Below are 22,659 nucleotides of genomic sequence, written 5' to 3' on the forward strand. Positions count from 1 at the left end.
AAGGCTTGTTTCCAGACCCTTGATCATCTTGGTCACTCCCCTCTAGTTAATATCCTTATTAAATTGTGCCACCAGGAACTGGGCACTGGGAGGACTTGGAAATCTCTGACCCTGCCAAATGATGACACTCTTAGCTTAACCTTTGTCAACCTTGGCTCCCCAGATGTTATGGGACTACAACTCTCATCAACCCTAGCAAGCAGGGGGACCAGTGGTCAGGGATGAAGGGACTTGTAGTCCTACAAAACCTGGCCCCCCAGGGTTGAGCTAATAATGCCTGGCCATGCATTTTTTTATACACCCCCACCATAGAAACTCCTAGGGGTCGAGGGGTCTTTGCCCCCCCATAAAATATTTAACGGTGTTCCCCCCTCCCCAGTTGACGAACATTGCCAATCAAATAGTGTGAATACGCGGCATCATGTGATCGATTATGCTGGGCGGGGCTTACCTGCCCCCTCAATATTTTATTCAAATTGCCACCCCTGACCCCCACCTCTGCAGAAAGAGGGACGCGCGACCAGGGCGCTTCTCCGCGCAAGGCTGCGACCAGGCTCCCCAAAACGCGGCGCGGCTCGACGGATGTTATGCCGCGCGCAGGAAGGGAGAGGGAGCTCGCTGTCTCCAGCCTCGCACTTCCCTTTTACTAGGGAAGAGGGAGGGAAAGAGAGAGAGAAAGAAAGGAAAGAAACGCCGGTGGGGGAGGGCGCGCCGGGTTGTAAAACAGGCGTGGCCAGGCGAGATTTGCGCATGAGATTTCCTGTCCTGCCCAAGAACAGCCAGCGCGCAACGAGGGCAGCCCCGACGCCCACCTCGCTCCTCTCCAAGCTCGCTTTCCTTGGGTGGCGTTTAGGCGGACTCATGGAACGCTTAAAGCACGAAAGGAGCTGAATTTGTCTCTTCCTCGAAGGCACTTCGGGGTTCTCCCCCCACAACTTGGTGGAAACTTGCCAGGCTCCCTGCTACTTGGTAAGTTTGGTTTCCTGTGCGCTCCTGAGCTTCGCGCTCGCCTCTGCTGCCCGACCCGGTTGTTGTTGCTAGAACTTCAACTGCTGGTTTTGTCTCTCGACCCTGTTGTCTTTCGCTTTGTTGTTCTCCGCTCCAAGCCTCCTCTTGCGCGAGCCTTGCCCACTGGGATCGAGTTGCTCACAGAACGTGGACAAATATATATATATTTACATATATCCCCCCCTTGGTAAGCAGGGCCTTTCAGGAAACGGGGAGGGCTTTCAGAAGGCCCATAGCAAGTTCAGCTTGGGCAGAGAGTTTTCCGCTTTCGAGTTCCGAAAGCAACCAAAACCAGAATTTTGTGTATTTTTGTATCGGTTTTGGGAGCTGGGTCGTTTCTCTTCCCTACCTTTATTTAACTCGATTTCGGGTGAAAGCATCTAAAAACAATCGGCCTCTGAGTTTCACATGGCTGCTCCTGTTATTAAAAACAAGACTGAAACTCAAGGGTTGATGAACTTAAAGTGCTTTTCCTGTTGAAGGCACACATATTTTCCCTGACATATTAATAAACTATCCTATTTATCAGAGGTTTGTTTCTTTCATTCTCCATTGGGGAAGGTAGATGAGTGTGTGTGTGTGTTGTTTTTTTTAAAGTTTCCCTCCTTTGAAATATTTAAATCGGCAAACTTGGGGAAGAGGAGCTTTAACTTGTTTTGAGAGGTATTCCCCCCTCCTCCCATGCAAACTGAATTCAGTTCTGCTGAACCTTTTCCTGAGAGCAATTTCCGGGCTTCCCATTGAGTGTTTGCGTAGCTCATTTGACAGGAAAATTATGACTTATTTGCCACACCCTGTCTCATCCTTTTGGCTTTCTGAACTACTTAGTTACTTGTTTTCAGGTGAAAAGTTTAGATATGCGATACTATATTTTTTCCTGATAAAACTAGTAGTAAACTAACAGTATACTAGTGGTGAGACATTTTGCATCCAATAAATGGGGGTTCATAGAATCATATAATTGTAGACTTGGAAAGGGACATTTAGTCTAACCCCCTGGAAAGCAGGAATCTCAAAATGTGGTCCTCCACTCAATTTGAAACCGTACTGCTTAGATTTGCAAATGTGCCAACATTTTTGTTGTTGTTCATAGGATGATGGCAACTTAGTAGGCTCAAAACTAAACCATCCAGCTGAATAACTCCTATTGCTGAATATATTATCTGTCTTCAGCTAACTGCATGCCGGCCCTACTGTTAGGCAGGGTGGAGTACATTGGGAGGATGGAAAGAAAAGGTGTGCGTTTCATGTGGCCTGCCCTCCTGTGCGGTAGAGGATGCTGCCCTGTTGTCCATGGTGAAGGAAGAATTGGATACTAGGCTGGTTAGCTTCTTGGGCCCTGTCTGAACTTTACATTTAAAGCAGGATCATATCACTTTAACAGACACGGGTTCACCCAAAGAATGGGGGAGTGTAGTTTGTTAAAGGTGCTGAGAGTTGCCCCTATTCCCTTTAAAGAGCTACAATTTGCAGAGTTCCCTGGGAAGAGGGATTCAGTGTTAAACCACTCTTCGAGTTTTAACTCTTTTGAGATGATTAGGGACTTATAAAGGGAAACTTGCAGACTTACAGAGAATAACTTCTTGCACATAGAAAACTATCTTCTTCCACATTGTGCTCACTCAGTTTGGTTGTTCCTGTAGATATGCTGGGTCCTTGGAAAAGGTACCGTTGCTGGAAAGGGTATCCTTGGGAGACCAGAAAATGGGACTGTGGGTCACCTGAATTTCTTGGGTGCTCTGTGCAAAGTGAGAAAGGTGGCACTGCCCAGAAAAGTTTTGCCTGGACACAAAATGATAAAACCTCGCAACTCTTGGGAGTGGCCCTGCCTGTGGATTTGCTAGGCAAGGCAAAGTCTCACCTGGTACTGATATGCTGATGCTTCAGACACAAACCCTCCCTGCCTTGTACTTTCCATTGAGTCACCAAGCATTCCAGTTACTTCACAGTTAGCAGCTCTGATTTTAAATTCCTCTTGTTAGTTGGCAGGCTAAATTTATTTCTGAATAAAAACAGAGCCTATTTCCTTGAACAGGGGTGAAACATTGTAGGTGTGGAGTGGTACTATCAGAGACATAGAATCACAGAGTTGGACGAGAGCCTGAGGATCATCTCGTCCAACCTGAATGTGCAGCTGTCCCATACAGGGATCACACCTGCAATCTGTGGTGGCTTGGAAGGAGGACCTGTTGTAGTTCTAGACCTGGAAGCTAGCCAAGGGCCAAATCCTGTATTGGTGTAATGACAGGAGCACCACTGAAGATGGGTTCCCTGCAGCAATCCTCAGTTTCCTCGCTTACACTGTGAATCTTTACATCCATGCGCCAAGCTCTTAGCAGTTGATGTGGAGAGGACATTGAGACCTGAAGTCAAGCGAATGACTGCACATTTGTGCGGTCCCAGTGCCATAGGATGGTCACACAGTGAACACTGCTTTTTGTTCAGTAACCAATTCCTCACAGATAGTGCCATAGAGGAGAGTCAGAGAGTGGTTTCCATAATGTGTCACTGTTCCGCACATGGTGGCTTTCAGTTGGGTGACAAAAGTTCAAGGCTATGCCTCTTAGCTCTGTTTCCACAGCACGATGGGATTGTGTGGAAAGTACTTGTAAATTTTGCTATCATGCACAATTTTTAGCCTGCTGGCTATTATGTTTATGGTCTATATGGTCTGGAACCTGCATACCTTTGGGATTTTCTTATCTCTCGTACGTCTTTCTGCTTCTAAGACAATCAGAGGAGGCCTTGTTGAGAGTGTGTCACATGGAGAACACCCAAGGGGGGCCTATTGTGATGCAACTAAATCTAGGAATTCTTAGATTAACCATTGTTTGTTGTTACATCCCAACCAGGAAACTGTGGTTATTAGGATCACAACAAGTCAGGATCTTAAACTCCAAATAGTTAGAGGGTTAGTCAGCCAAGATATGTGCACCTGAACCAAGCTAATGAGTATTGGCTTCCTCTTATTGAGACTGTGCTTCTTGATGACTTTGGGATCAAAATGTATGGGTCATTCAAATGTGTGAGACAGAGTGAGCATTTGACACACGGTCTCATTGAAGGGTCAAGAATGTTTCTGCCCCCAGCTTTTGCTTTGTGTTTCTCAGCACTGCAAAAATGACTGCAGGCAAGTACTTGGTGTCTTGAGCAGGGCTGTAGCTAAGGGGTGGTGAGGTGGGCCCCCACAGGGGCGCAGGCGATGGGGGTCCCTCCACAAAATCGGCTTAAAAATATGGCCATAAATATAAATGTTGATTATTGCCTCATAAGAAATGGTTTTAAATAGAGGGTGAATCAAATGGCTGGAGGGGGTGGTTGGAGGAGCGGCAGAAAGAAGAGCTCATTTGTCCATGGCTAGGGGGTACAATCTGGACGGTTCAGCCAGGGGTGCAAGATCACCTAGCTACGGTTCTGGTCTGGAGAAAAAGAAGCTACTGGCATTACTGAAGGATATTTTTCTGGTAGGCAGTGTATAGTGGGGAAGAGTATGATCTAAAGGTTTGGTACAGAAGCTGCTACCTTGAAAGCATATGATATTAAAATCATAACGATAATTCTTCAGAACTTTTATATATGATCCCACTTAAGATCTCTTAGTGAACTGTTTGCTCATGATTCCTCTCCAAATCCTCACCCTCTCCACCAGTGGCTTTTAAATGTGGCTTATCATTGGATCTGCATTGACACTAACCATGGTTCATGCTAAGCTGGGTTTGCAAACCCAGATTTAACACCAAGAGTTTAAATGAGTTAAGAGGCTAATGGTAACCAAGATTCCCCCTGGTTAGTGCAGATGCAGAGTAACACTAAACAGTGGCTTATAGTGGACAAAAAGAGGGAGATCTGTGCCTTGTAGAAGAGGTTGTCGGCTCCCTATTTCATAACCAGTGTTAAGAGGTTGGTAACACCAATTCTTTTCCTGGCCAGAGATATGGTGACCAGTTCTAGTAAGATGCAAAAAGGTTGTCTAAATGGAAACCACCTTTACAAATTGTTTCTTCAAGTGAATGAGCGGTAATGCAAACTATTCATCAGTTTACATATATTTACATTTGCCCACTACCTAGTCTTTGAAGTTCAGTTTCAAACAAATATGGCGGGTTGTGTGGGAGAAGCCTTTTAAAAACCACACCACCACCACCAAAGTTGTTGAATCTCTGCAAGAAGTGTTAACATCTTGATCTCCTGGTGGAGCTTTGCCATTGCTTCCAGAGGAAACAAAAAGGCTAACGGCTTCCTTAAAAGACTGACACATTTATTACAGCACGAATTACTTCTGGAAATCGGACTGAAGATGGTGTCCCAGAACTGCTCTGTCTCTGTCACGGCAACGTTCTCGTGAAACAGCTTCCTGAAGGGAGTCTGCCAAACATTGTCTTTGGGGATGCTTATGAAAACAACCAGGGTGGGTTTTTGTTTTGTTTTGTTTTGTTTTGTTACAGTTCTGCATGTAAAACGCTTCTTGAAATTCTTTAGCCTTTTTTTTGCGGCCAGAGAATTTGGAACGCTGTTACACTGAATTTCATCAGGGAGAAGCAGTTGAATCCAACAGTTCCTCAGCAGTATCAATAGTACAGCTCCTTCTTTCCCCTCCTTTTTTTGGGGGGTGGGGAGCTGCTGCAGCAGCAAGTTTGGGCAACGGGACCTCCATTTTGCATTCTTCAGCAGTAGCAATGCACGGCATCGTAGAGGAAAAATAGGGGCTGCCACCAAAAATGGTGGAGAATATTCAGCAAAAAAATACGCAAAGTGGACTTTTTCTGGAGTGAGGGGGATGGGATCTCTCTTGTCTTCTGAGAATTTTTTGGCTTGGATCTAGTTCTTTGTAATGGCCTGACTCCCCCCTGCCCAACTGTTTCATGGATATTTTATTTGATTATAGAATGACTGTTTTTGAGAGTTCTTGTTTGAACAATCTCCCATATATATTTTTTCCCCTTCTTCTTCAGGGTTTTAAGGATCAATAATGAATTTGCAAGCTTAGTTTAAAGAAGGTGGCCAGATGGTCGCCTTATTTATTGGGAGACGCTAGCAAAGGAAGGAACAGAGGAAGCTGGATATACTTCTGCCGACTATAATCAAAAGATACAAGAATGAGGAAATAGGAGAATAGCGTCCACAAAGAATGTCCTCCTCTTTCCCTCAGCAACCTCAAAAAACTGTGTTTATACTTCATTTCTTTCTGCTATTTATAAGCTTTCCTTTTCTGTCGAGCCTTCAGAGCGTCTGTCACATTTGTATCCTGTCCTTTGCGCTGGACAATAGAAAAGGTACTAAAAAGACACAAACAACTAAAATCCTCAAGTAAAATCCCACACAAAGACTTCTAAATAGAAATGTGGGTTTTTTGGAAAAGTTTGGATCGCTTCATGAATCTGGAAGAATTCTCAGTGCCCTGCATCACTAGAAATCTGATTTAGCACCTTCAAGTGACATCACATTTAATAAATAAAATGAATAATAATAATAATAATAATAATGTAGGTTTTTAAATTAAAAATTTGTATAAATTTCTGAAATGATTTTCAAGAAGGCAAAAGTAGCTGAAATGAATTATATGTTTGCAGGGGAGGAAAGTCAATAAAGTGCATACAGGCAGTGTTAGAAATTAGCTAGGCGCGTTTTGCAACTAATGCGGGTCCAATTGCGACCACGTGGAGATCTCTGGACGCCAGGTTAGTGTCTGGGGAAACCATAATGAGAAGGATAGGACATATTTTCCCGAAGCTTGCTTCTGTTTTATTCTGGATTGGCTTGCTTGATGTTTTGATATGTTGTAAACCCCTTTGAGATTTGTACTTTAAAATATAAAGCAGTATATAAATGAAAATGATGATGATAAACTCAATTACAAAAAAAGACCACACAAATGCCACCTAGACATCCCATTGTGGCGATCACAACCTAGGTTTAAGGTCCCATTTGGGAATTATATTATATATCTGAGTTTCTAACTCTGGCTGCAGTCCTAAAGATGACTTAAGGGCAGGTGGGAAGCCATAGAATGCAGGTATATAGTGACCACCAGACAGGAAAGCCCATCAGTCAGAGAGCACTTATGCCACCAGAGGCCACCTGAACACTTGGCTGGCATAGGTAGGCCGCCACCAGTACATTTTGCCAGTAGCATGTGGGGTGGGGAGGGATGTGTCAGAGGCAGCCAAGGATCTATAGGACCGTAAAGGTAAAGGGACCCCGGACCATTAGGTCCAGTCGTGGCCGACTCTGGGGTTGTGGCACTCATCTTGCTCTATAGGCCGAGGGAGCCGGCGTTCAACTTCTGGGTCATGGGGCCAGCATGACTAAGCCGCTTCTGGTGAACCAGAGCATCGCACGGAAACGCCGTTTACCTTCCCGCCGGAGCGGTACCTATTTATCTACTTGCACTTTGACGTGCTTTTGAACTGCTAGGTTGGCAGGAGCAGGGACCGAGCAACAGGAGCTCACCCCGTCGCAGGGATTCGAACCGCTGACCTTCTGATCAGCAAGTCATAGGCTTTGTGGTTTAACCCACAGCACCACACAGGACCTTAACTTGCCCCATTTCCCCAGACGCCCCCAAAAGGAGTCCTCAAGCTACACCACCCCAAGAGGTGATATAGTGGATCTCCTGTTTGCTGCAGTGGAAGGAGAAATAAATGCGGAATTGATAGCTCAGCCATGGCTTTCACCTCCCCACCCACCAAGCAACAAAAAAGAATTGCTGTGGCTGTGGTGTTTAAATCCTCAAACAAATTCAAACTATACTTGAAAATATTTTTATTGGAATACTGGTCAATATTTCAAATGACATATAATAGTAGAAGTAGCAGAATAATAATAATAATAATAATAATAATAATAATAATAATAATAATAATTTGTAGTAGTAGTATTACCCCACCCTTTTCTTTAACATGACTTTTTATATGGTTTACATATAAAATAGAGAATTGATAAAAACACAGTAACACACACTTCCCTTACATTGTTTAGATTTTAAGACAAAAGAAGAAGAAAAGCTCTTAAAGCTATCAGGGTATTCATTTTCACATGCATGAAGAACTGTACATGTAAATATCTATCTGCTTCCTGGGGTAGTTAATTACAGCTTGGCTTTCAGCTTTGACTAGTCACTATTCCAATTGCCCAGTTTATTTGTACTGTGTTCATCCACCATGTTACTAATTAATTTTATGAAACAACGCATTTCTAAACGTGAAAAAATTAACACCAGCCACCGCTGGTTGCAAGCAGCACTTTCCAGATTTCTGGCAGAAGAAATGTGCTTTTACTGGTTTCTGTAACTATAGTGCCATTGTCCACCTCTCTTTAGCTTACAAAAGGACCACTTGTGCTCGTTTTTTTGCATCAGGACAGACAAGAGGCCGAAGATGGTTGGTAGCAGACTTGGAGTCAGCTGCTGTTCAGGTTTCTGTGTCTGGCGCATGAGACTGGAATCTTCTCCCCTTCCTTGAGTAGAGCCCGTTGCGTGACTCTTCCTTGCTTTTCTGTAAAATCAGCCCTCCATCTTTCCTTTGCTCCCACTTGATCGTGAGCAGAAATGTTGCGCCTGTCAAGCCAGAACTAGAATGAGAAATTTTATTCTGTCGTCGTCGGCTGCAGCAGGTTTAACCAGTGATGTCCTTTGGCTCTAACAAACTGCTTGAGGTTGCTTCGTGGTGGAACTGGTCCTGTCTTCCCATCTCCCGTTTGAAAAACGCCTGAGCTGGGCAAACGTAAATAAGAAAGCGTCTTGGTTTATGTGCTTGGTGCTAGGGGATCCTGAACTTTAGCCTTCTCTGTAGTAGCATCAATGACTGATTGCCTTGCCGCAGCAATGCTCCTAGCTATAATCCCAAGCATTCTCTGGGCATTCTACTCTGTACAATAGAGTTCAGACAGGTCACGGCTGAGACATAGGCGAATGAAAGGAACCTCCGGAGGGAAAATGCACAATGGGAAAAAAGGTTCCCAGCTAGCCTGACTTTCAACTGCTGCTCCTGTTGGTCACATGATGGACAACGCGATGTAGTGGGTGGAGGGTTGGATTTGGAACAGGCAGACCTGGGTTCAAGCCTTTGTTTTGACCTTGAAGCTCTCTGGGAGGTCCAGGGGCAATTCACTATTCCTCAGCCTAATCTCTCTCACAGGTAATTGTGAGAAAAAAATAGCACAGTCCCCAACACCCTTGGAGAAAGTATGTAAAAGTGATGGATAATTTAGAGGAGGAGGAGTAGTAGTAGTAGTAGTAGTAGTAGTAGTGTCTGTCTGTGTGTGTGTGTGTGTGTGTGTGTGTGTATCTGTTTTGGGTTTTCATTACTGGAAACTGCCTCCAAGGTATAGGTTTTTTAAATGAAGAATTGTAGAATTGGAAGGGACTCTTGACGGTCATCTAGCCAACCCTCTGCAATGCAGGAATCTTGACACATGGTTCCCCATCCAATTTGAAACCACCCCAGACCCTGCTTAGCTTTGCAAATGTGACAGCAGCTTTTGATTGCTGCACCACTGTTCAGGATCAAAAAACACACAGATGGGTTGTTGTAGTGGAATCTTTTATGGGATGCTTTTGCATGAGCATAGAATTGTAGAGTTGGAAGGGAACCTAAGGGTCATCTAGTCCAACCCCCTGTTGGGGAAGACTGGTTTAAGAGTCAGGACCGGGCTGACTATGCGGAAAGCTGAGCTGCTTCAGGCAGCAGATTTGGGGCATCTTTCAGAACTGGAAGATTATTTTTTTACTCGTACAAAAGCCAAACAAAAGTGAGTTTGCTGATGCCCCACCACACTATTGCAGCTGTTCTGCTTTGTTCCTCTTCCTCTTATTCCTTCTCTCCAACTTCTCTGGGCTGCCTCTCCTTCCACATCAGTTGGAGGGGAGCCAAGGTGTGCGCTCATGGCTATTGGGCATGGAAGGGTGATGGTGCAGGATGTCTTCTGGCCAGCTGTGTCTGCTCACTTGCAAGACTGTGTGGCTGATGAGGAGCAGCTGTCATAGCAACAACACAAGGAGGAGGTAGGGCTCAGGGGACCAATCCTGGTTTTGCAAGGTGGGGGTGGGGACACAGGAACAAAGTGTGTGTTGTGGGGATATGTGGTGTGGTTATATGGAGGATGTAAGTACCAACTGAGTTCAGCAGGACTTACTGGGAGGTACGCATGCATAGGACTGTGGCTTTATGAAGTAGAAGGAAGGAAGGGTTAGATGAAGATGCAAATATGTGTTTTGGTCTTTCCAGTGGGTGCTAAAACTCATAATGAGATTTTTGCAGGTCTGCACAGTAACATTTAGGCCCTTAGCAAAGTGGGCAATATCATTCTAGGCCACTGAAACGTGTCAGAATCAAACCTCCCTTTCCGCCACATCTGTTCTCCCAGGCTTAGTTTCGCTTCCTCTCTCAACAGGTGTGGCATCCCCTGGTTAGGCCAGAGGCTGCTTTTTTTATGCCTCAGATGAGTGGCTGCATCTTTGAAGATTTGAAGGGTTTTTTTGTTTTGTTCTGAGCACATTCTTGCCGTGTCATTTCGGGGGTAACTTTTGTAAGGTCTTTCAAAGGGCTCCCAAGAGCTGCCAAACAATTCATTATTATTTTTTAGACAAGGCCTGCGACATAAAAGCGTTTTGAGAGAAGTTGTCTACATTCTCAGTGAAGGAGTCATCTCACAATGGGTGAAGCTTTCTCATGACCCCCATCCTAGTTGAGAGAAAAAGAGTGTGTGTGTGTGTGTGTGTTTGTTGGAAAGCCTTTTTCCCTAAATAATACAATGAAGAACAGTAACTTTTCATACATCTTGAATTCTTTTCTGCATTTTTGGCCGAAAATTGCAGTATGGACGTCGTCACTGCTCTTCAGTTCCGATGTAGGTTCCTACACACTATTGAAGTTTCTCTAAAGTGTGTCTTGTTTTCTGAGACTAGCTCAGATTTAAGTTGAAATAAAGGCATCTAGAAACCCTAAGCTGCCTCGCTGGCCAGTAAATTATTTCCAATCTTTGTCAGTCATATGCAAAGCAGGGTCTTTTCATAGGCATTTTTATTATTATTAATGAAGCTTTAGAGGTGGCTGGGGAGTGAATTCTTGAGAAACATAGTGTGATCCATCCAGAGGGGAAGGGAGAAACTGCCACACTGAGAAAATATGGGCTTGGTAAGAAAGAAGTGTCCCTTTTATGAATGTCACCCACCCACGCAACTAGACCAGCGTGCGAGTTGGAATTGGCATTTGGAATGTACATTCATGGAACAAATAGGCGAAACAAATGGTTGCTTTTGAAACGCTACTAAACGCCACCAGCATGCATGGTAATATGCAAACAATAATGAGTTATGTGCATGCAAAGTAAGTCTTTATTTGAAAGGACGCTGAATAGTCTGTTGGTTTCTGGAAATCTGGAATGTAGCTGGGGAAGCACGACACAAACAAGCTAAAGGTTGGAGGGTGATTACAGATCCCCCCTTTTTTCTTTTTTACCAAATTGCCAAACTACAGTGTGCATTCCACCACATTGTTCCACCCGCATTACCCTGCCAAGTGGTGATGGTGGTTTTTTTTAAAAAAGTGAGATGTTAATGTCCTGACAATCGGGAAGATTTGCTCTTTTCCTGCCTAAATGAATACACTACAACCACTCCCCAGCCCCTAGCCAAAATGCTTAGAACACATTTCCAACAACTTATTTCTCTTCTCTTTTTTTGCTAAACTCTAGCTCATGGGTAGGCAAACTAAAGCCTGGGGGCCGGATGTGGCCCAATCGCCTTCTAAATCCGACCCACAGATGGTCTGGGAATCAGCGTGTTTTTACATGAGTAGAATGTGTGCTTTTATTTAAAATGCATCTCTGGGTTATTTGTGGGGCATAGAAATTCACTCATTCCCCGCCCCCCCATAATAGTCTGGCTCCCCACAAGGTCTGAGGGACAGTGGACCAGCCCCCTGCTGAAAAAGTTTGCTGACCCCTGTGAGTCAAGCTGCTTTTGAAAAGGGGTGAATGTGAACAGAGAAGTGGTTTAGAGGGGTTGCTTAAGCATTTCCTGGCAAGCTTAGTTTTCAACTTCAAATGGTGCCCCACCCCTCCAACTATTTGTCCTCCTTCCGGGATCTAAACTCTTGTACTCTCCCAAACATGTGTCTGGAGCCTCTTGGGTTGTGTTAGGAAGCAGCTTGGGGAGCAAAATTTGGAGAGCCCAAGCAGCAACCAGGAAATGGATTTTAAGCACACACCCCCATCACTTCTCCCCTCAAATCTGCCATGTCCAAAGCTGCTTTTGTTTTGCAAAAAGTTGTAGGGGGTGCTTCGTAAGTTAGCACATATGTGTGCAATTTTTTGTGCAAACAAATATATCTCTTAGTTCAGAAAGGCAGGAGTGGGGGATGGTGAGTAACAACACTGATTTCTGAATTCCTCCTGTTAGGAATACAGATTCACCCTAGTGTAAGCATTTTAACTCTTTGGGATCCAACAAGGAAGTTTGGGTTGGTTCAGGATATGAAAAGCCCTTAGGGGAGGTGTCAGGAAAAAGGCCATAGCAGGCAAGCAAGACAAAGCTTATGGAAAGGGTTTGATTGTAGGAAGAAGGCACATCAAGTAGAATAAGAAAGTTAACAGGCATACACAAGGCAAAGCTAAGCTAGAGTGGCCTGGAAGTTACCTACTAAGCAGCCTCTTCCATATACTGGGGCCTCACAAGAATACTCAAATAATCACAGCTCCACTTGCTTTCCAATGCACTGAAACGGGGCAAAGGAGCCTTAATGGTTCGCCAACTCCCAGAAAAGCTTATCTTAACTCAGTAATCCTTTGGAGCAGGGTTCATGGCATCCATGAAAGCTTTGCAGCAAGGCCAGTGGGCAGATGCCCCAGACTGAGATTTCAGTTATGGTTTTTTGTTTCGTTTTTAAAGTAAGTTTCTGGCCCTCCTAGGGGAAAATAAGACATTATGGGGCAAAATGTGCTGTTAACTTCTAATCTAAACAAATTCTGTGAAATGAGGGTGGTGTGGCTGCCTTGTACATTTTTACTGGTAATAAGAATTGCTCCTTGTTACTAGACAGTAACAGCACCAGTGTCTGTCTGTGTGAAATCTCCATAACCAGGACCAGCAAGACCCAACTGATTTCCCATGGTAATCATAAGGTCGTTGGGGGTGGTTGTCTCTCTAATGTTGTGTTATGCCACTCTCCCCATGGCAGCCATTTTGGTTATGCCACATACCCTGAACTCAGCCATCTTGGGACTGACGCTTCCGGTACTCCCTTAAAATTAAAAATTAAAATTAAAAAGGTTGGCAACCCCTGCTTTGGAGTATGCTTTCCACACTTGGCATCTGATTCCTTCAGACGCTGTGCTTTTGTAAAGCAGTTCCTCAGTAGGGGAGGCACTGTAGTGTCCGAGTTACAGGAAGACCGTATTCTTCAACTGTGTCCTGCAAATCTCTCGGAAAAAGGAACTGCCTTGGGGCAAGAAGAGTTGCACTTTACATTTTACACAAGCCTTCATAGGGTATAGATTTGGATTCTTTTAAAAGCAGGATTTAGAGCCCATAATTATTGTTGTTATTGTTTTGGCTGACATGCAGCTTGCCCAAAGTTTGCCTGTTTTTAATGTTAGCTTCCTTTTCTGCCTTTGTGGGTTGGGTGCTGGGTGGAGAATGTTGGAACACGACATAGGTCCTGTTTGAAATACGGGTTTGGTAAACATAGTGTACGTGTTGGGTACAGCGGACAAGTCATGCGTCACATTTTCTGCAATTTTGCTAAAGTGTGCATTTTTTGTTCTTCAGAATAAATCCGTTAAACCGTTCAAGATACCAAAAAAGAAATGGGGGGGGGGGACACACATAAATTACGTCCTTGTAAACCCTGAGCAGCTGAACATTATGATGTGATGTTCCTCACATCTAGTTCTTGTCCCACCTTTTCCAATTCTTTTTCCTCCTTGCACACATCTTACCTTCCAAAGGTCTGCCAACACATCTCCTACCTTAGAGATTGTGAAAAAGTGGCCCATTCATGGCTAGATAGTTAATCTGCTAGAAGAATCCTTAACTGCTTTTACTCTGTAACTTTTGAACTCCCTTCTATAGGATGGGAATTAAGACAGAAAGAAAATATGAATACAGTGGTACCTCAGGTTAAGTACTTAATTTGTTCCGGAGGTCCGTTCTTAACATGAAACTGTTCTTAACCTGAAGCACCACTTTAGCTAATGGGGCCTCCTGCTGCCGCCGCACTGCCCAAGCACAATTTCTGTTCTCATCCTGAAGCAAAGTTCTTAACCCAAGGTACTATTTCTGGGTTAGCAGAGTCTGTAACCTGAAGCGTATGTAACCTGAAGTGTCTGTAACCCGAGGTACCACTGTACAGCAAATCCTTCACGCAAATCCTTCACAACTAAGTAACCACAATTGACATCTGTTCAACTGAGATCTGAGAGATTTATCATCCAGTCTGATATGTATGCTTTCCAATTTCCTAAGAGTAGAATCTGAGGGCTAAATTGGGGGGGGGGGGGTCATAGGCAGTAGGTGGCAAGGACTCCGTGTTTGAAATTAGCCAGATGCCAGGCGCATTTTGCACCTGGCTTTCGACCACTTGCGACCAAGTGAAGATGCCTTGGTGCCAGGCTGGCACCTGACATCTCCACCATCTGGAGGTGTGTGCCAGGGCATCATTGGATCTGGACTGTTTTCACACAATATTACCACATCCTATAGAATCCTGTGGGTTTATATTTTATCTGTACAAATGGAATGAATTTCAGGAACCAAAATGCTTTTTCTGTGCTACTTAAGCAGGAGCGGCGAACATGGTTATAGTTAATTGTTGTAGCTTGTCTTCACTTACCGCACCCCCACTTCCCATCTCACAGTTCTGAAGAATATCCCTATGTTATGAATGGTCCGTGTCACCATTAAGAAAAAGAGATATTAATAGGCCAATTTGTCCTTGGATCAAGTAACCTTTCTTCTTTAAGTTTTCAAAGTTCTGAACCTAGCTCAAGGTTGTCATCTAAACTAGCCAGATGTTTAACTGATATTCAATCACAGCCCATCATTTGAAAAATAATACTTTGGAGCCCTTTCGCTCCCAAATGGCAACTAGACATAGACTGCAACTTTGGTTTAAGGAGCCATTTGGCACCTAGCTTATATATCTGAGTTTCTAAGGACTCATTTAGAGATGGTGGAGGAAAGTGGAAGAGTAAAAGAACTGCAGGGGTCAGGGAGTTTCAGAATGGGGAGAAACACGACTGCCTTGCTGGCTATTCTCCAGTCAGCAGTAGCCAAGCAAATGTGCCCTCAGCAGATAAAGTCAGATGTCTCATTGCCCTTATGTGAGACAGAAGGGAGAATGAAGGGCTACAGGGAACAATTCCTCTCTCCATGAACCACAACTTTGTTGTCCTCTGTGATATCTGATCATGTGTCAGTTTCTATCCAGCCCAAAAATGGCCTACTCCCTTTCTGGAAATCAATTTCCACTTGGTTTGGAAACAGAACATTGCTGCATGTATGACCTTTACAGATAAAGTAGTACCTCTGGTTACGAACTTAACTCGTTCTGGAGGTCCGTTCTTAACCTGAAACCGTTTTAACCTGAGGTACAACTTTAGCTAATGGGGCCTCCCGCTGCCACGCCAGCCCATGATTTCTGTTCTCATCCTGAGGTAAAGTTCTTAACCTGAGGTACTACTTGTGGGTTAGTGGAGTCTGTAACCCGAAGTGTTTGTAACCCAAGGTGTTTGTAACCCGAGTTATCACTGTACACAAAATGAAGAAGGCTGGGGTGGTTGTGGTAGAAGTTTTCTTCTTCTTTTTGAGGGCAGGGAACTCTGATGGGAAGCTCTACTGCATGGATTAATACTGCTCACAGCAGGCTGGAAAAAACCCCCAGCTTTGTAGAAGCAGTTGTATAAAACCTACCTGAAACCTTAATTAACAAAATCGGACATTTGAGGCGAGTGGCTGATAGCACAGATGCTTTCATAGCAATCCATCACTCGAGTGTTGTTTCCATTTGGCAGCCAAGGGCATTTCTAGAATATGTAGAAGGTTTGTTCTGATTTGGGCCTGGCTTTTGTTGCTTCAGCAGTTGAGAAACTAAGGGCAGGGGATAATTTCTGTTTATTCACCCCGGTGCAGAAATTCTCAGTCACCTAATGAGCTAGGATTCATTCCATTTACATTTAAACTAGGCTGATGGAGAAAACTTTGTTTATGGTCCTCCAGTGTCCATCACTGGACACAAGAAACCGGAAAAGAACACTGTAGCGGGAGAAATTGCAGTTGTTTGAATTTATTGCAAAAACCAAATTTCTTGCAGAAACCTTTGTTGGCATAACGGTTGCTGACAATGTGAATGGGGCAGCAGGGAAACTTGGTAGCACCTGATGGATAAGTAGAAAGGGGCTGTGTGTGTGTCCTCTGAATGGAAGATGGATTCTAGAAGGAATGGGAGGAATTAATTGATGTGGAACTGATAGACAGAAAGCACATAAAGCCTGAATGTTTGAAGGTGAGAGCTAGTGTGATGGTTTCAGAGAGTTGGACAAGGACTAGGGAGATATAGAGTTGAAGCCTCACTGGGTGAAGGGACGATTCATTATCTCTTGGCCCAACCTATCTTGCTGTGAGGATAAAATGCAGGAGCAGAAAACCACATATGCCACCTTTCGGTGGTAACTTTTAAAATGGTGGTAGAATACCAGGTTCCACACCAAGGATGTTGATCAATTCAGGGCTGTTCGAATGATTAGTTTCATGCTGATGTTCAGAGAATCTGTAATGAGCAGAGAATATCGGAACACATTTTCGCACTGTCTTCATACCATTCCTCTTGTCTTTTGCCATTATCCTTCTCTGCTGTTGCTGAAAGTGTCAACTCTGCCTACCTCATTCAGGGCAGAGGAAAGGAAGACTTCTGTCTCTGGTTTTGAGGCTCTCACTGCTGATCTGTTCAGAGTTACAGTTGCAGTAGTGTAAACAAATCTGAGTCTGGAGTGGGTTGGAGAGGCTGCGCTAGCCGTTTTTCTTTTTACATGATGAAAGTACTATGAGGCAATTGGCTGACTAATCTGCAAACTTTGAAGAGAGTTGAAAGTCTTTTCCTTGACTATTTTTACAGCCTGGAAGCTACAGCATTTTGAGTTTAGTGAAGAAAGTAAGTTATGCTGTGTTATTTGAAACAGAGTCAAGGCCATGCATTATAGTTATTTGCAGGCATGGAAAGGAGAACATAATTCTGAGGGCTGGTACACAAATGCATGCTCATCATTTGTCGAATACAGTATTGGGTTGTTTTTGCACATCTTTGTCTACAGTTGTATTGTGATACTTGTTTATACCTGAATGAAATCTTTTGGGGATCATTGAGCTGAAGTCAAGGTTCATTGCAGTTGTTGTTTTTTTAATTTTATTTGCAGAGATGGAAAATAAGCAGTGAGACAGAAAGCCAGAGTTGAAAGTAGTAGTGAAGGAATCTCTGACCTATGGGCTTACTTAGCCCCACTCCCAACTAGGGCTGGGCGATATAGTGATATATTGTCCAAAACCGGTTTGAAGTCCATATTGTGATATTGGTTTCATAATTTTTGACCTGGCAAAAATCATGATATGTGTGTGTGTGTGTGTGTGCCATGCAAAAATCACGATATGGGGGAAACCGAGAAGCCAGCCAATGCTCTCTTGATTCCTGCAGCCCCTGTGAATTCTGCTGGCTCAGCTCTCTCCTCCTTCATGCAGGGGGCAGTGAATCACAAGAGCAGGTCCTGAAAAACTATGCAGGAAAAATCATGAAGCCAGCTAATGCCTCTACATCGTTCCATCCTTATTCCACACATTGTGATATATCAGCATATCACAATGTTTAGCTGGTGATACATCACAATGTTGAAAACCAGATATCACCCAGCATGGGAGGTTGAAAGGTGCTAGGCAGACTTGCAGAGAACTGATCGTAGATAGCGTTGAGTCAGTGGTCGGGTGCATGTTGGCACCAGTAATAAGGGGAAATGTAGTTGTGAGGTCCTGGAAGCCAAATTTTGGTTGCTAGGCAGGATGCTGAAAGCCAGGAACTCAAAGGTAGCGTTCTCTGAAATGCTACCAGTTGCACTTTCAGGGGTGGCTAGGCAGCCTCATCTTCGTGGTCTCTGTGCATGTATGAGATGTTGGTTTGGATTTGTTGAAAAGAAACAACATACTAAAATGTTGCCACAGTCAATTTCTTTTGGGCTTTACAACTTATCACATGGACTTCCTGCTGAACTGAAATTTGTGAATGCACAGTAAAGTGTTATGTAAACATAATTGTTGCTTTGGAAGCATTTATTTGTGTATGCCAATGAACTGCTATGTTGCTCACACATACTTTGCAGAAAACTCCCCCCCCCCCCCAAGTTTCTAATACACATTAGCTCAGGTTTGGCATTTGCCCGTAAAACATTAGCTGCTTATGCGTATTATTACAGATGGGGGAGTAGAATTGTCCAAGTTGCAGATAAATTCTTGAGGTTGACAAACTGTTATGTTGGCCATACCTTTTAAAACACAATTAAAAGGAAGCATATAAACTATCTGTGGCCTACTTCTTGATTATTTGTGTAGGGAAGATCAATCTAGTTAACACCCAAATCATAATAAAAAAGGTAAAGGACCCCTGACATTTAAGTCCAGTCACAGACGACTCTGAGGTTGCGACGCTCATCTCACTTTACAGGCCAAGGGAGCCGGTGTTTGTCCACAGACAGTTTTTCCGGGTCATGTAGCCAGCAGGACTAAGCCGCTTCTGGCAAAACCAGAGCAGTGCACGGAAACTCCAGTTACCTTCCTGCCGGAGCAGTACCTTTTAATCTACTTGCACTTTTTCGCGTGCTTTCGAACTGCTAGGTGGGCAGGAGCTGGGATCAAACAATGGGAGCTCACCCCGGCACGGGGATTCGAACTGCTGACCTTCTGATCAGCAAACCCAAGAGGCTCAGTGGTTATATTAGCTAACACAAAAAGATTACATGCCCAAATGCCATGTGAGTCAATATGGAATTACGCTACTTAACCAATGATTATGGACTATTGGTGTGGCTTGGGTATGTTGAATGCCACTGCATTTCTCCTTCTTACTGATCTTTCTTTTCTTTTTCTTTTTCTGGTTCTATGTAGTCACTGCTCTATAAAAGATGCACTATTACCGGTATTCTTCTGCTGAAGTCAGCTGTTGGTACAAATACCTGCTTTTCAGCTACAACATAATCTTCTGGGTAAGTATTCAGTCTTCTTTTTTTCCTATTTTTGTAGAGAAGGGTCATTTTGCCAAATCTGCCATGTTTTGAATGCTCAGGTGCTGTGTACCTCAGATTGGACAGATTTTATGTTGACATCAAATGCGTTGACCATGGGATGGAGCAAGATATGACAAACTGAAATAGCATATGGGTGACTTCAGCTGTCATTTCCCTACAAGCATTAGTTTTTTGGATTTCTAGAACCTGATAGCTGGTGTTGCAACTTTGTTGAAGTCTAACACATCCAAGGGACGTGGGTGGCGCTGTGGGTAAAACCTCAGCGCCTAGGACTTGCCGATTGTCAGGTCGGCAGTTCGAATCCCCGCGGTGGGGTGCGCTCCCGTTGCTCGGTCCCAGCGCCTGCCAACCTAGCAGTTCGAAAGCACCCCCGGGTGCAAGTATATAAATAGGGACCGCTTACTAGCGGGAAGGTAAACGGCGTTTCCGTGTGCTGCGCTGGCTCGCCAGATGCAGCTTGTCACGCTGGCCACGTGATTCGGAAGTGTCTGTGGACAGCGCTGGCCCCCGGCCTCTTAAGTGAGATGGGCGCACAACCCTAGAGTCGGACACGACTGGCCCGTACGGGCAGGGGTACCTTTACCTTTAACACATCCAAACATAGCCCTGGAGGTTTCCCCCACCATTTAATCTCCAGATTTGGAAACATTTCACTTGCTTGGTTTTTATATTGAGGTGTTGTTTTTAAAAACACAGAGGAAGAGACAGAACAGCAGCAAAATAGCAACCTGGAGTAACCAGAAAGAGAGACCCCTCTTGCTCACACATGCTGTATAGAGCAGCACTGTGATGCCATTTGAACAGCGGCTCTATTAACAATGTATAAATGTGGGTAACTTGGAATCTTTTGGTTTATTGGTTCCTCCTTCGAAAAAGGTCACCCCGTAAACCTTTGTTCGTTATGAACATCTTGCTGTCTGCCAGGAACATCATCTCGTCTGTTTTTGTTCCCTTGAAGCTTGAACCCTAACAGAGTTTGGTCGGGAGCTTCTAACCCACTTGGTAGACATTGACCAGCTACTAACACATTCCCTAGACAGACTCTGGCATGTTGATCCTAAAGAAATGAGGGCTGGAAGCTCCTATCCAGTCTCTGGTCACAAGGAAATGTTGTTTGAAAGCTTCTCCACGCAGTTAAGGTGATTCTACCACAACAACATAACCACTGTCTTCCTAGAGGTTGCCATGATGTGGTTAAATTGGCCTCCAAACCTACCTTTTGGAGTGGCACAGTCTTCTTTTTCTCCCTCCCTCCACCACCAAAGGGATTTGATTTAATTTTTTATTTCATTTCACTTACGAATTGCTCCCCAATGAAAGTGGGTAACTATAAAAGTACCAGCAATGCAAACAAAGTTTTTGCCATGTATGGGGCTTGCCATACATGCTTGAAAACCACTCTGATTTTGCAGTCCCAAACAGAGAGCAAAGCCAGGGAATTTTATCAACTAATGGCCAGTCACAAGCTGCACAGATCTGACTTAAGAAGTCCAGCTTTCTACTCTCTGCAAAGATCACTTTGAGCAAAGCCCAGCCAAGTACAACTTCGTGAATGTATTCTGGGTTTTTTTTACCATTTCATTTTCTGAGCACAGCGAGACTTGGTTCTGTGGACTTTAACTTGATTGCCATAACAGTTCAACTATTTATGGCATTGTAACCAGTTCTTTGATCCATTAAAGGATATCTTTTCTGTTGCCCTTTAACCGTACAATAATGGAATCCGGAAGCCCAGCTTCCTAGTAACTACCTTTTGTTTACCAACAGAAACAAGTAACACTGCAACAAATCTTCCGAACAAAGGCTGTTTAAGCCTCTGCAAGTATGTGCGTGTAATATAAATGTGGGAAAAGTCCACTGCTGAGAGTTGAGTTTTTCTTCTGTTTGAGGGATTTGGGGTGAGGTGGGTTGGAGGAGGGGGGTTGGGGTGGAGATTCCAATTTGGGGGGAAAGATGAAGTTCCCCCCCGACCCTCTTTCAGTTTCAGAGTGAACAATGCACCTGTTCATATGATAGTTCAAGGGCCCAATCCTGCTCTTTAAATGAAGCCTGATGCTGTTTCCACCATCCATGCAGTTGTATCTATGCCTGTACAACCCCTATGTGTAGCCAAAATCACATGGTTGATTCCCAGATTTTATATGGGGAATTAAACCCATAATGTCGGCCTCCATGATATGGTTCCAGGTATGTAGGCCACATTGGGACATATTCTTTTGCCTGGATGGCCAAGGTGAGGCTGGCATTTGGATAGTAGTAGTAGTAGTAGTAGGAATAATAATAATAAAATTAATTATACCCCACTCATCTGGCTGGGTTTCTCCAGCCACTCTGGGCGACTTCCAACAAAATATTAAAAACACAATAAAACATCAAACATTAAAAACTAAAAACCTCTGGAGTATTGTCCAAACCAGTGCTGTAACTTACGATTTCTAGTTTGCTGATGCCACAGTTTGTAAGCCTTTTAACAGCCAGGATAGCTCAGTTGGTTAGAACATGGTGTCGATAATGCCAAGGTATTTCGAGTTTGATCCCCATATGGGAAAGCTGCATATTCCTGCATTGCAGGGAGTTGGGCTAGATAATCCTCAAGAACTTTCCCAACTCTAGGCTTCTTTGAACATGGGTTGTGACACAGTTGGTTTGGCACAAAGATAGTAAGTGAAAGTGCCTGTCCCCATATAAGGCTGACTGTAGTTAAAACTCTGAATGAGACCCCTCCCTAAAAGGGAAATCCTTGTGGTAGGAGAAGTAGGTGAGGCTGCAAGATTCTCTTGACAGCACGACAGCATTGGATAAGTTCTGCTCCCTCCTTTGTAATGCTATCCGATGTAGTTAATTGGCAGCTCCTTCAGGACAGCCTAGAGGAAGCAGTTGAGTCCATAATGCAGAATTTCTCACAAATCCATTGCCACCTGCTTAAATGGCTTCTTAAAAGATCAGACAAATTCCTGGAGCATAGGTCTGTCGATGGCTAGTTGAGATATCAAAATGGAACCTCCTGTTTCAGAAAGGTTTTTTTTTGGGGGGGGTAGCCAATGTGATGCTGTCCAGAGGTTGTTGGAGTCCAACTCCCATCATCAGCACCAGCCAGCTAAACATCGGGAGCTGGGCGGACAACCAGTTGGTTACCCCTGCGTTGTATCTTTTGAGTACTAGCTAATGGCTGTTGCCTTTGTGAGCTGCTTGTGAGCTTCTTCAGGCACTTTCTGGCTGCAGTTGGGAAGAGAATGCTGGACCAGGTGGAACTTCGTTTGATCTGTCAGGTCAACTCTTGCAAGCTGAAGATGGGGAAGCCTTGTGTCTATCAGCTAGAGCAGGAGTCAGCAACTTACCGTGCCTCGGGCCAGTGTCTTCAGCGCCGATCGC

General features: G+C 44.2%; 1 protein-coding gene across 2 annotated transcripts in view; it reads left to right on the top strand.

The window, feature by feature from the left end:
• Nucleotides 1-507: 507 nt before the first annotated feature.
• Nucleotides 508-22,659, top strand: part of TSPAN14 (tetraspanin 14) — a 45,492-nt gene continuing 23,340 nt past the window's right edge. The window contains exons 1-2 of one of the 2 annotated variants that reach the window (XM_083740520.1): nt 508-969; nt 19,148-19,245. In XM_083740520.1, coding sequence (XP_083596646.1) covers nt 19,165-19,245 — 81 coding nt within the window. In that variant the 5' untranslated portion in view covers nt 508-969; nt 19,148-19,164. Of the gene's footprint in view, nt 970-5,280; nt 5,417-19,147; nt 19,246-22,659 lie in introns of those variants that run through there. The other variant, XM_083740521.1, reaches the window with a different exon arrangement.

This window comes from Podarcis gaigeae, assembly GCF_964106915.1.
Source record: "Podarcis gaigeae genome assembly, chromosome: 5".
Lineage (NCBI taxonomy): Eukaryota > Metazoa > Chordata > Lepidosauria > Squamata > Lacertidae > Podarcis > Podarcis gaigeae.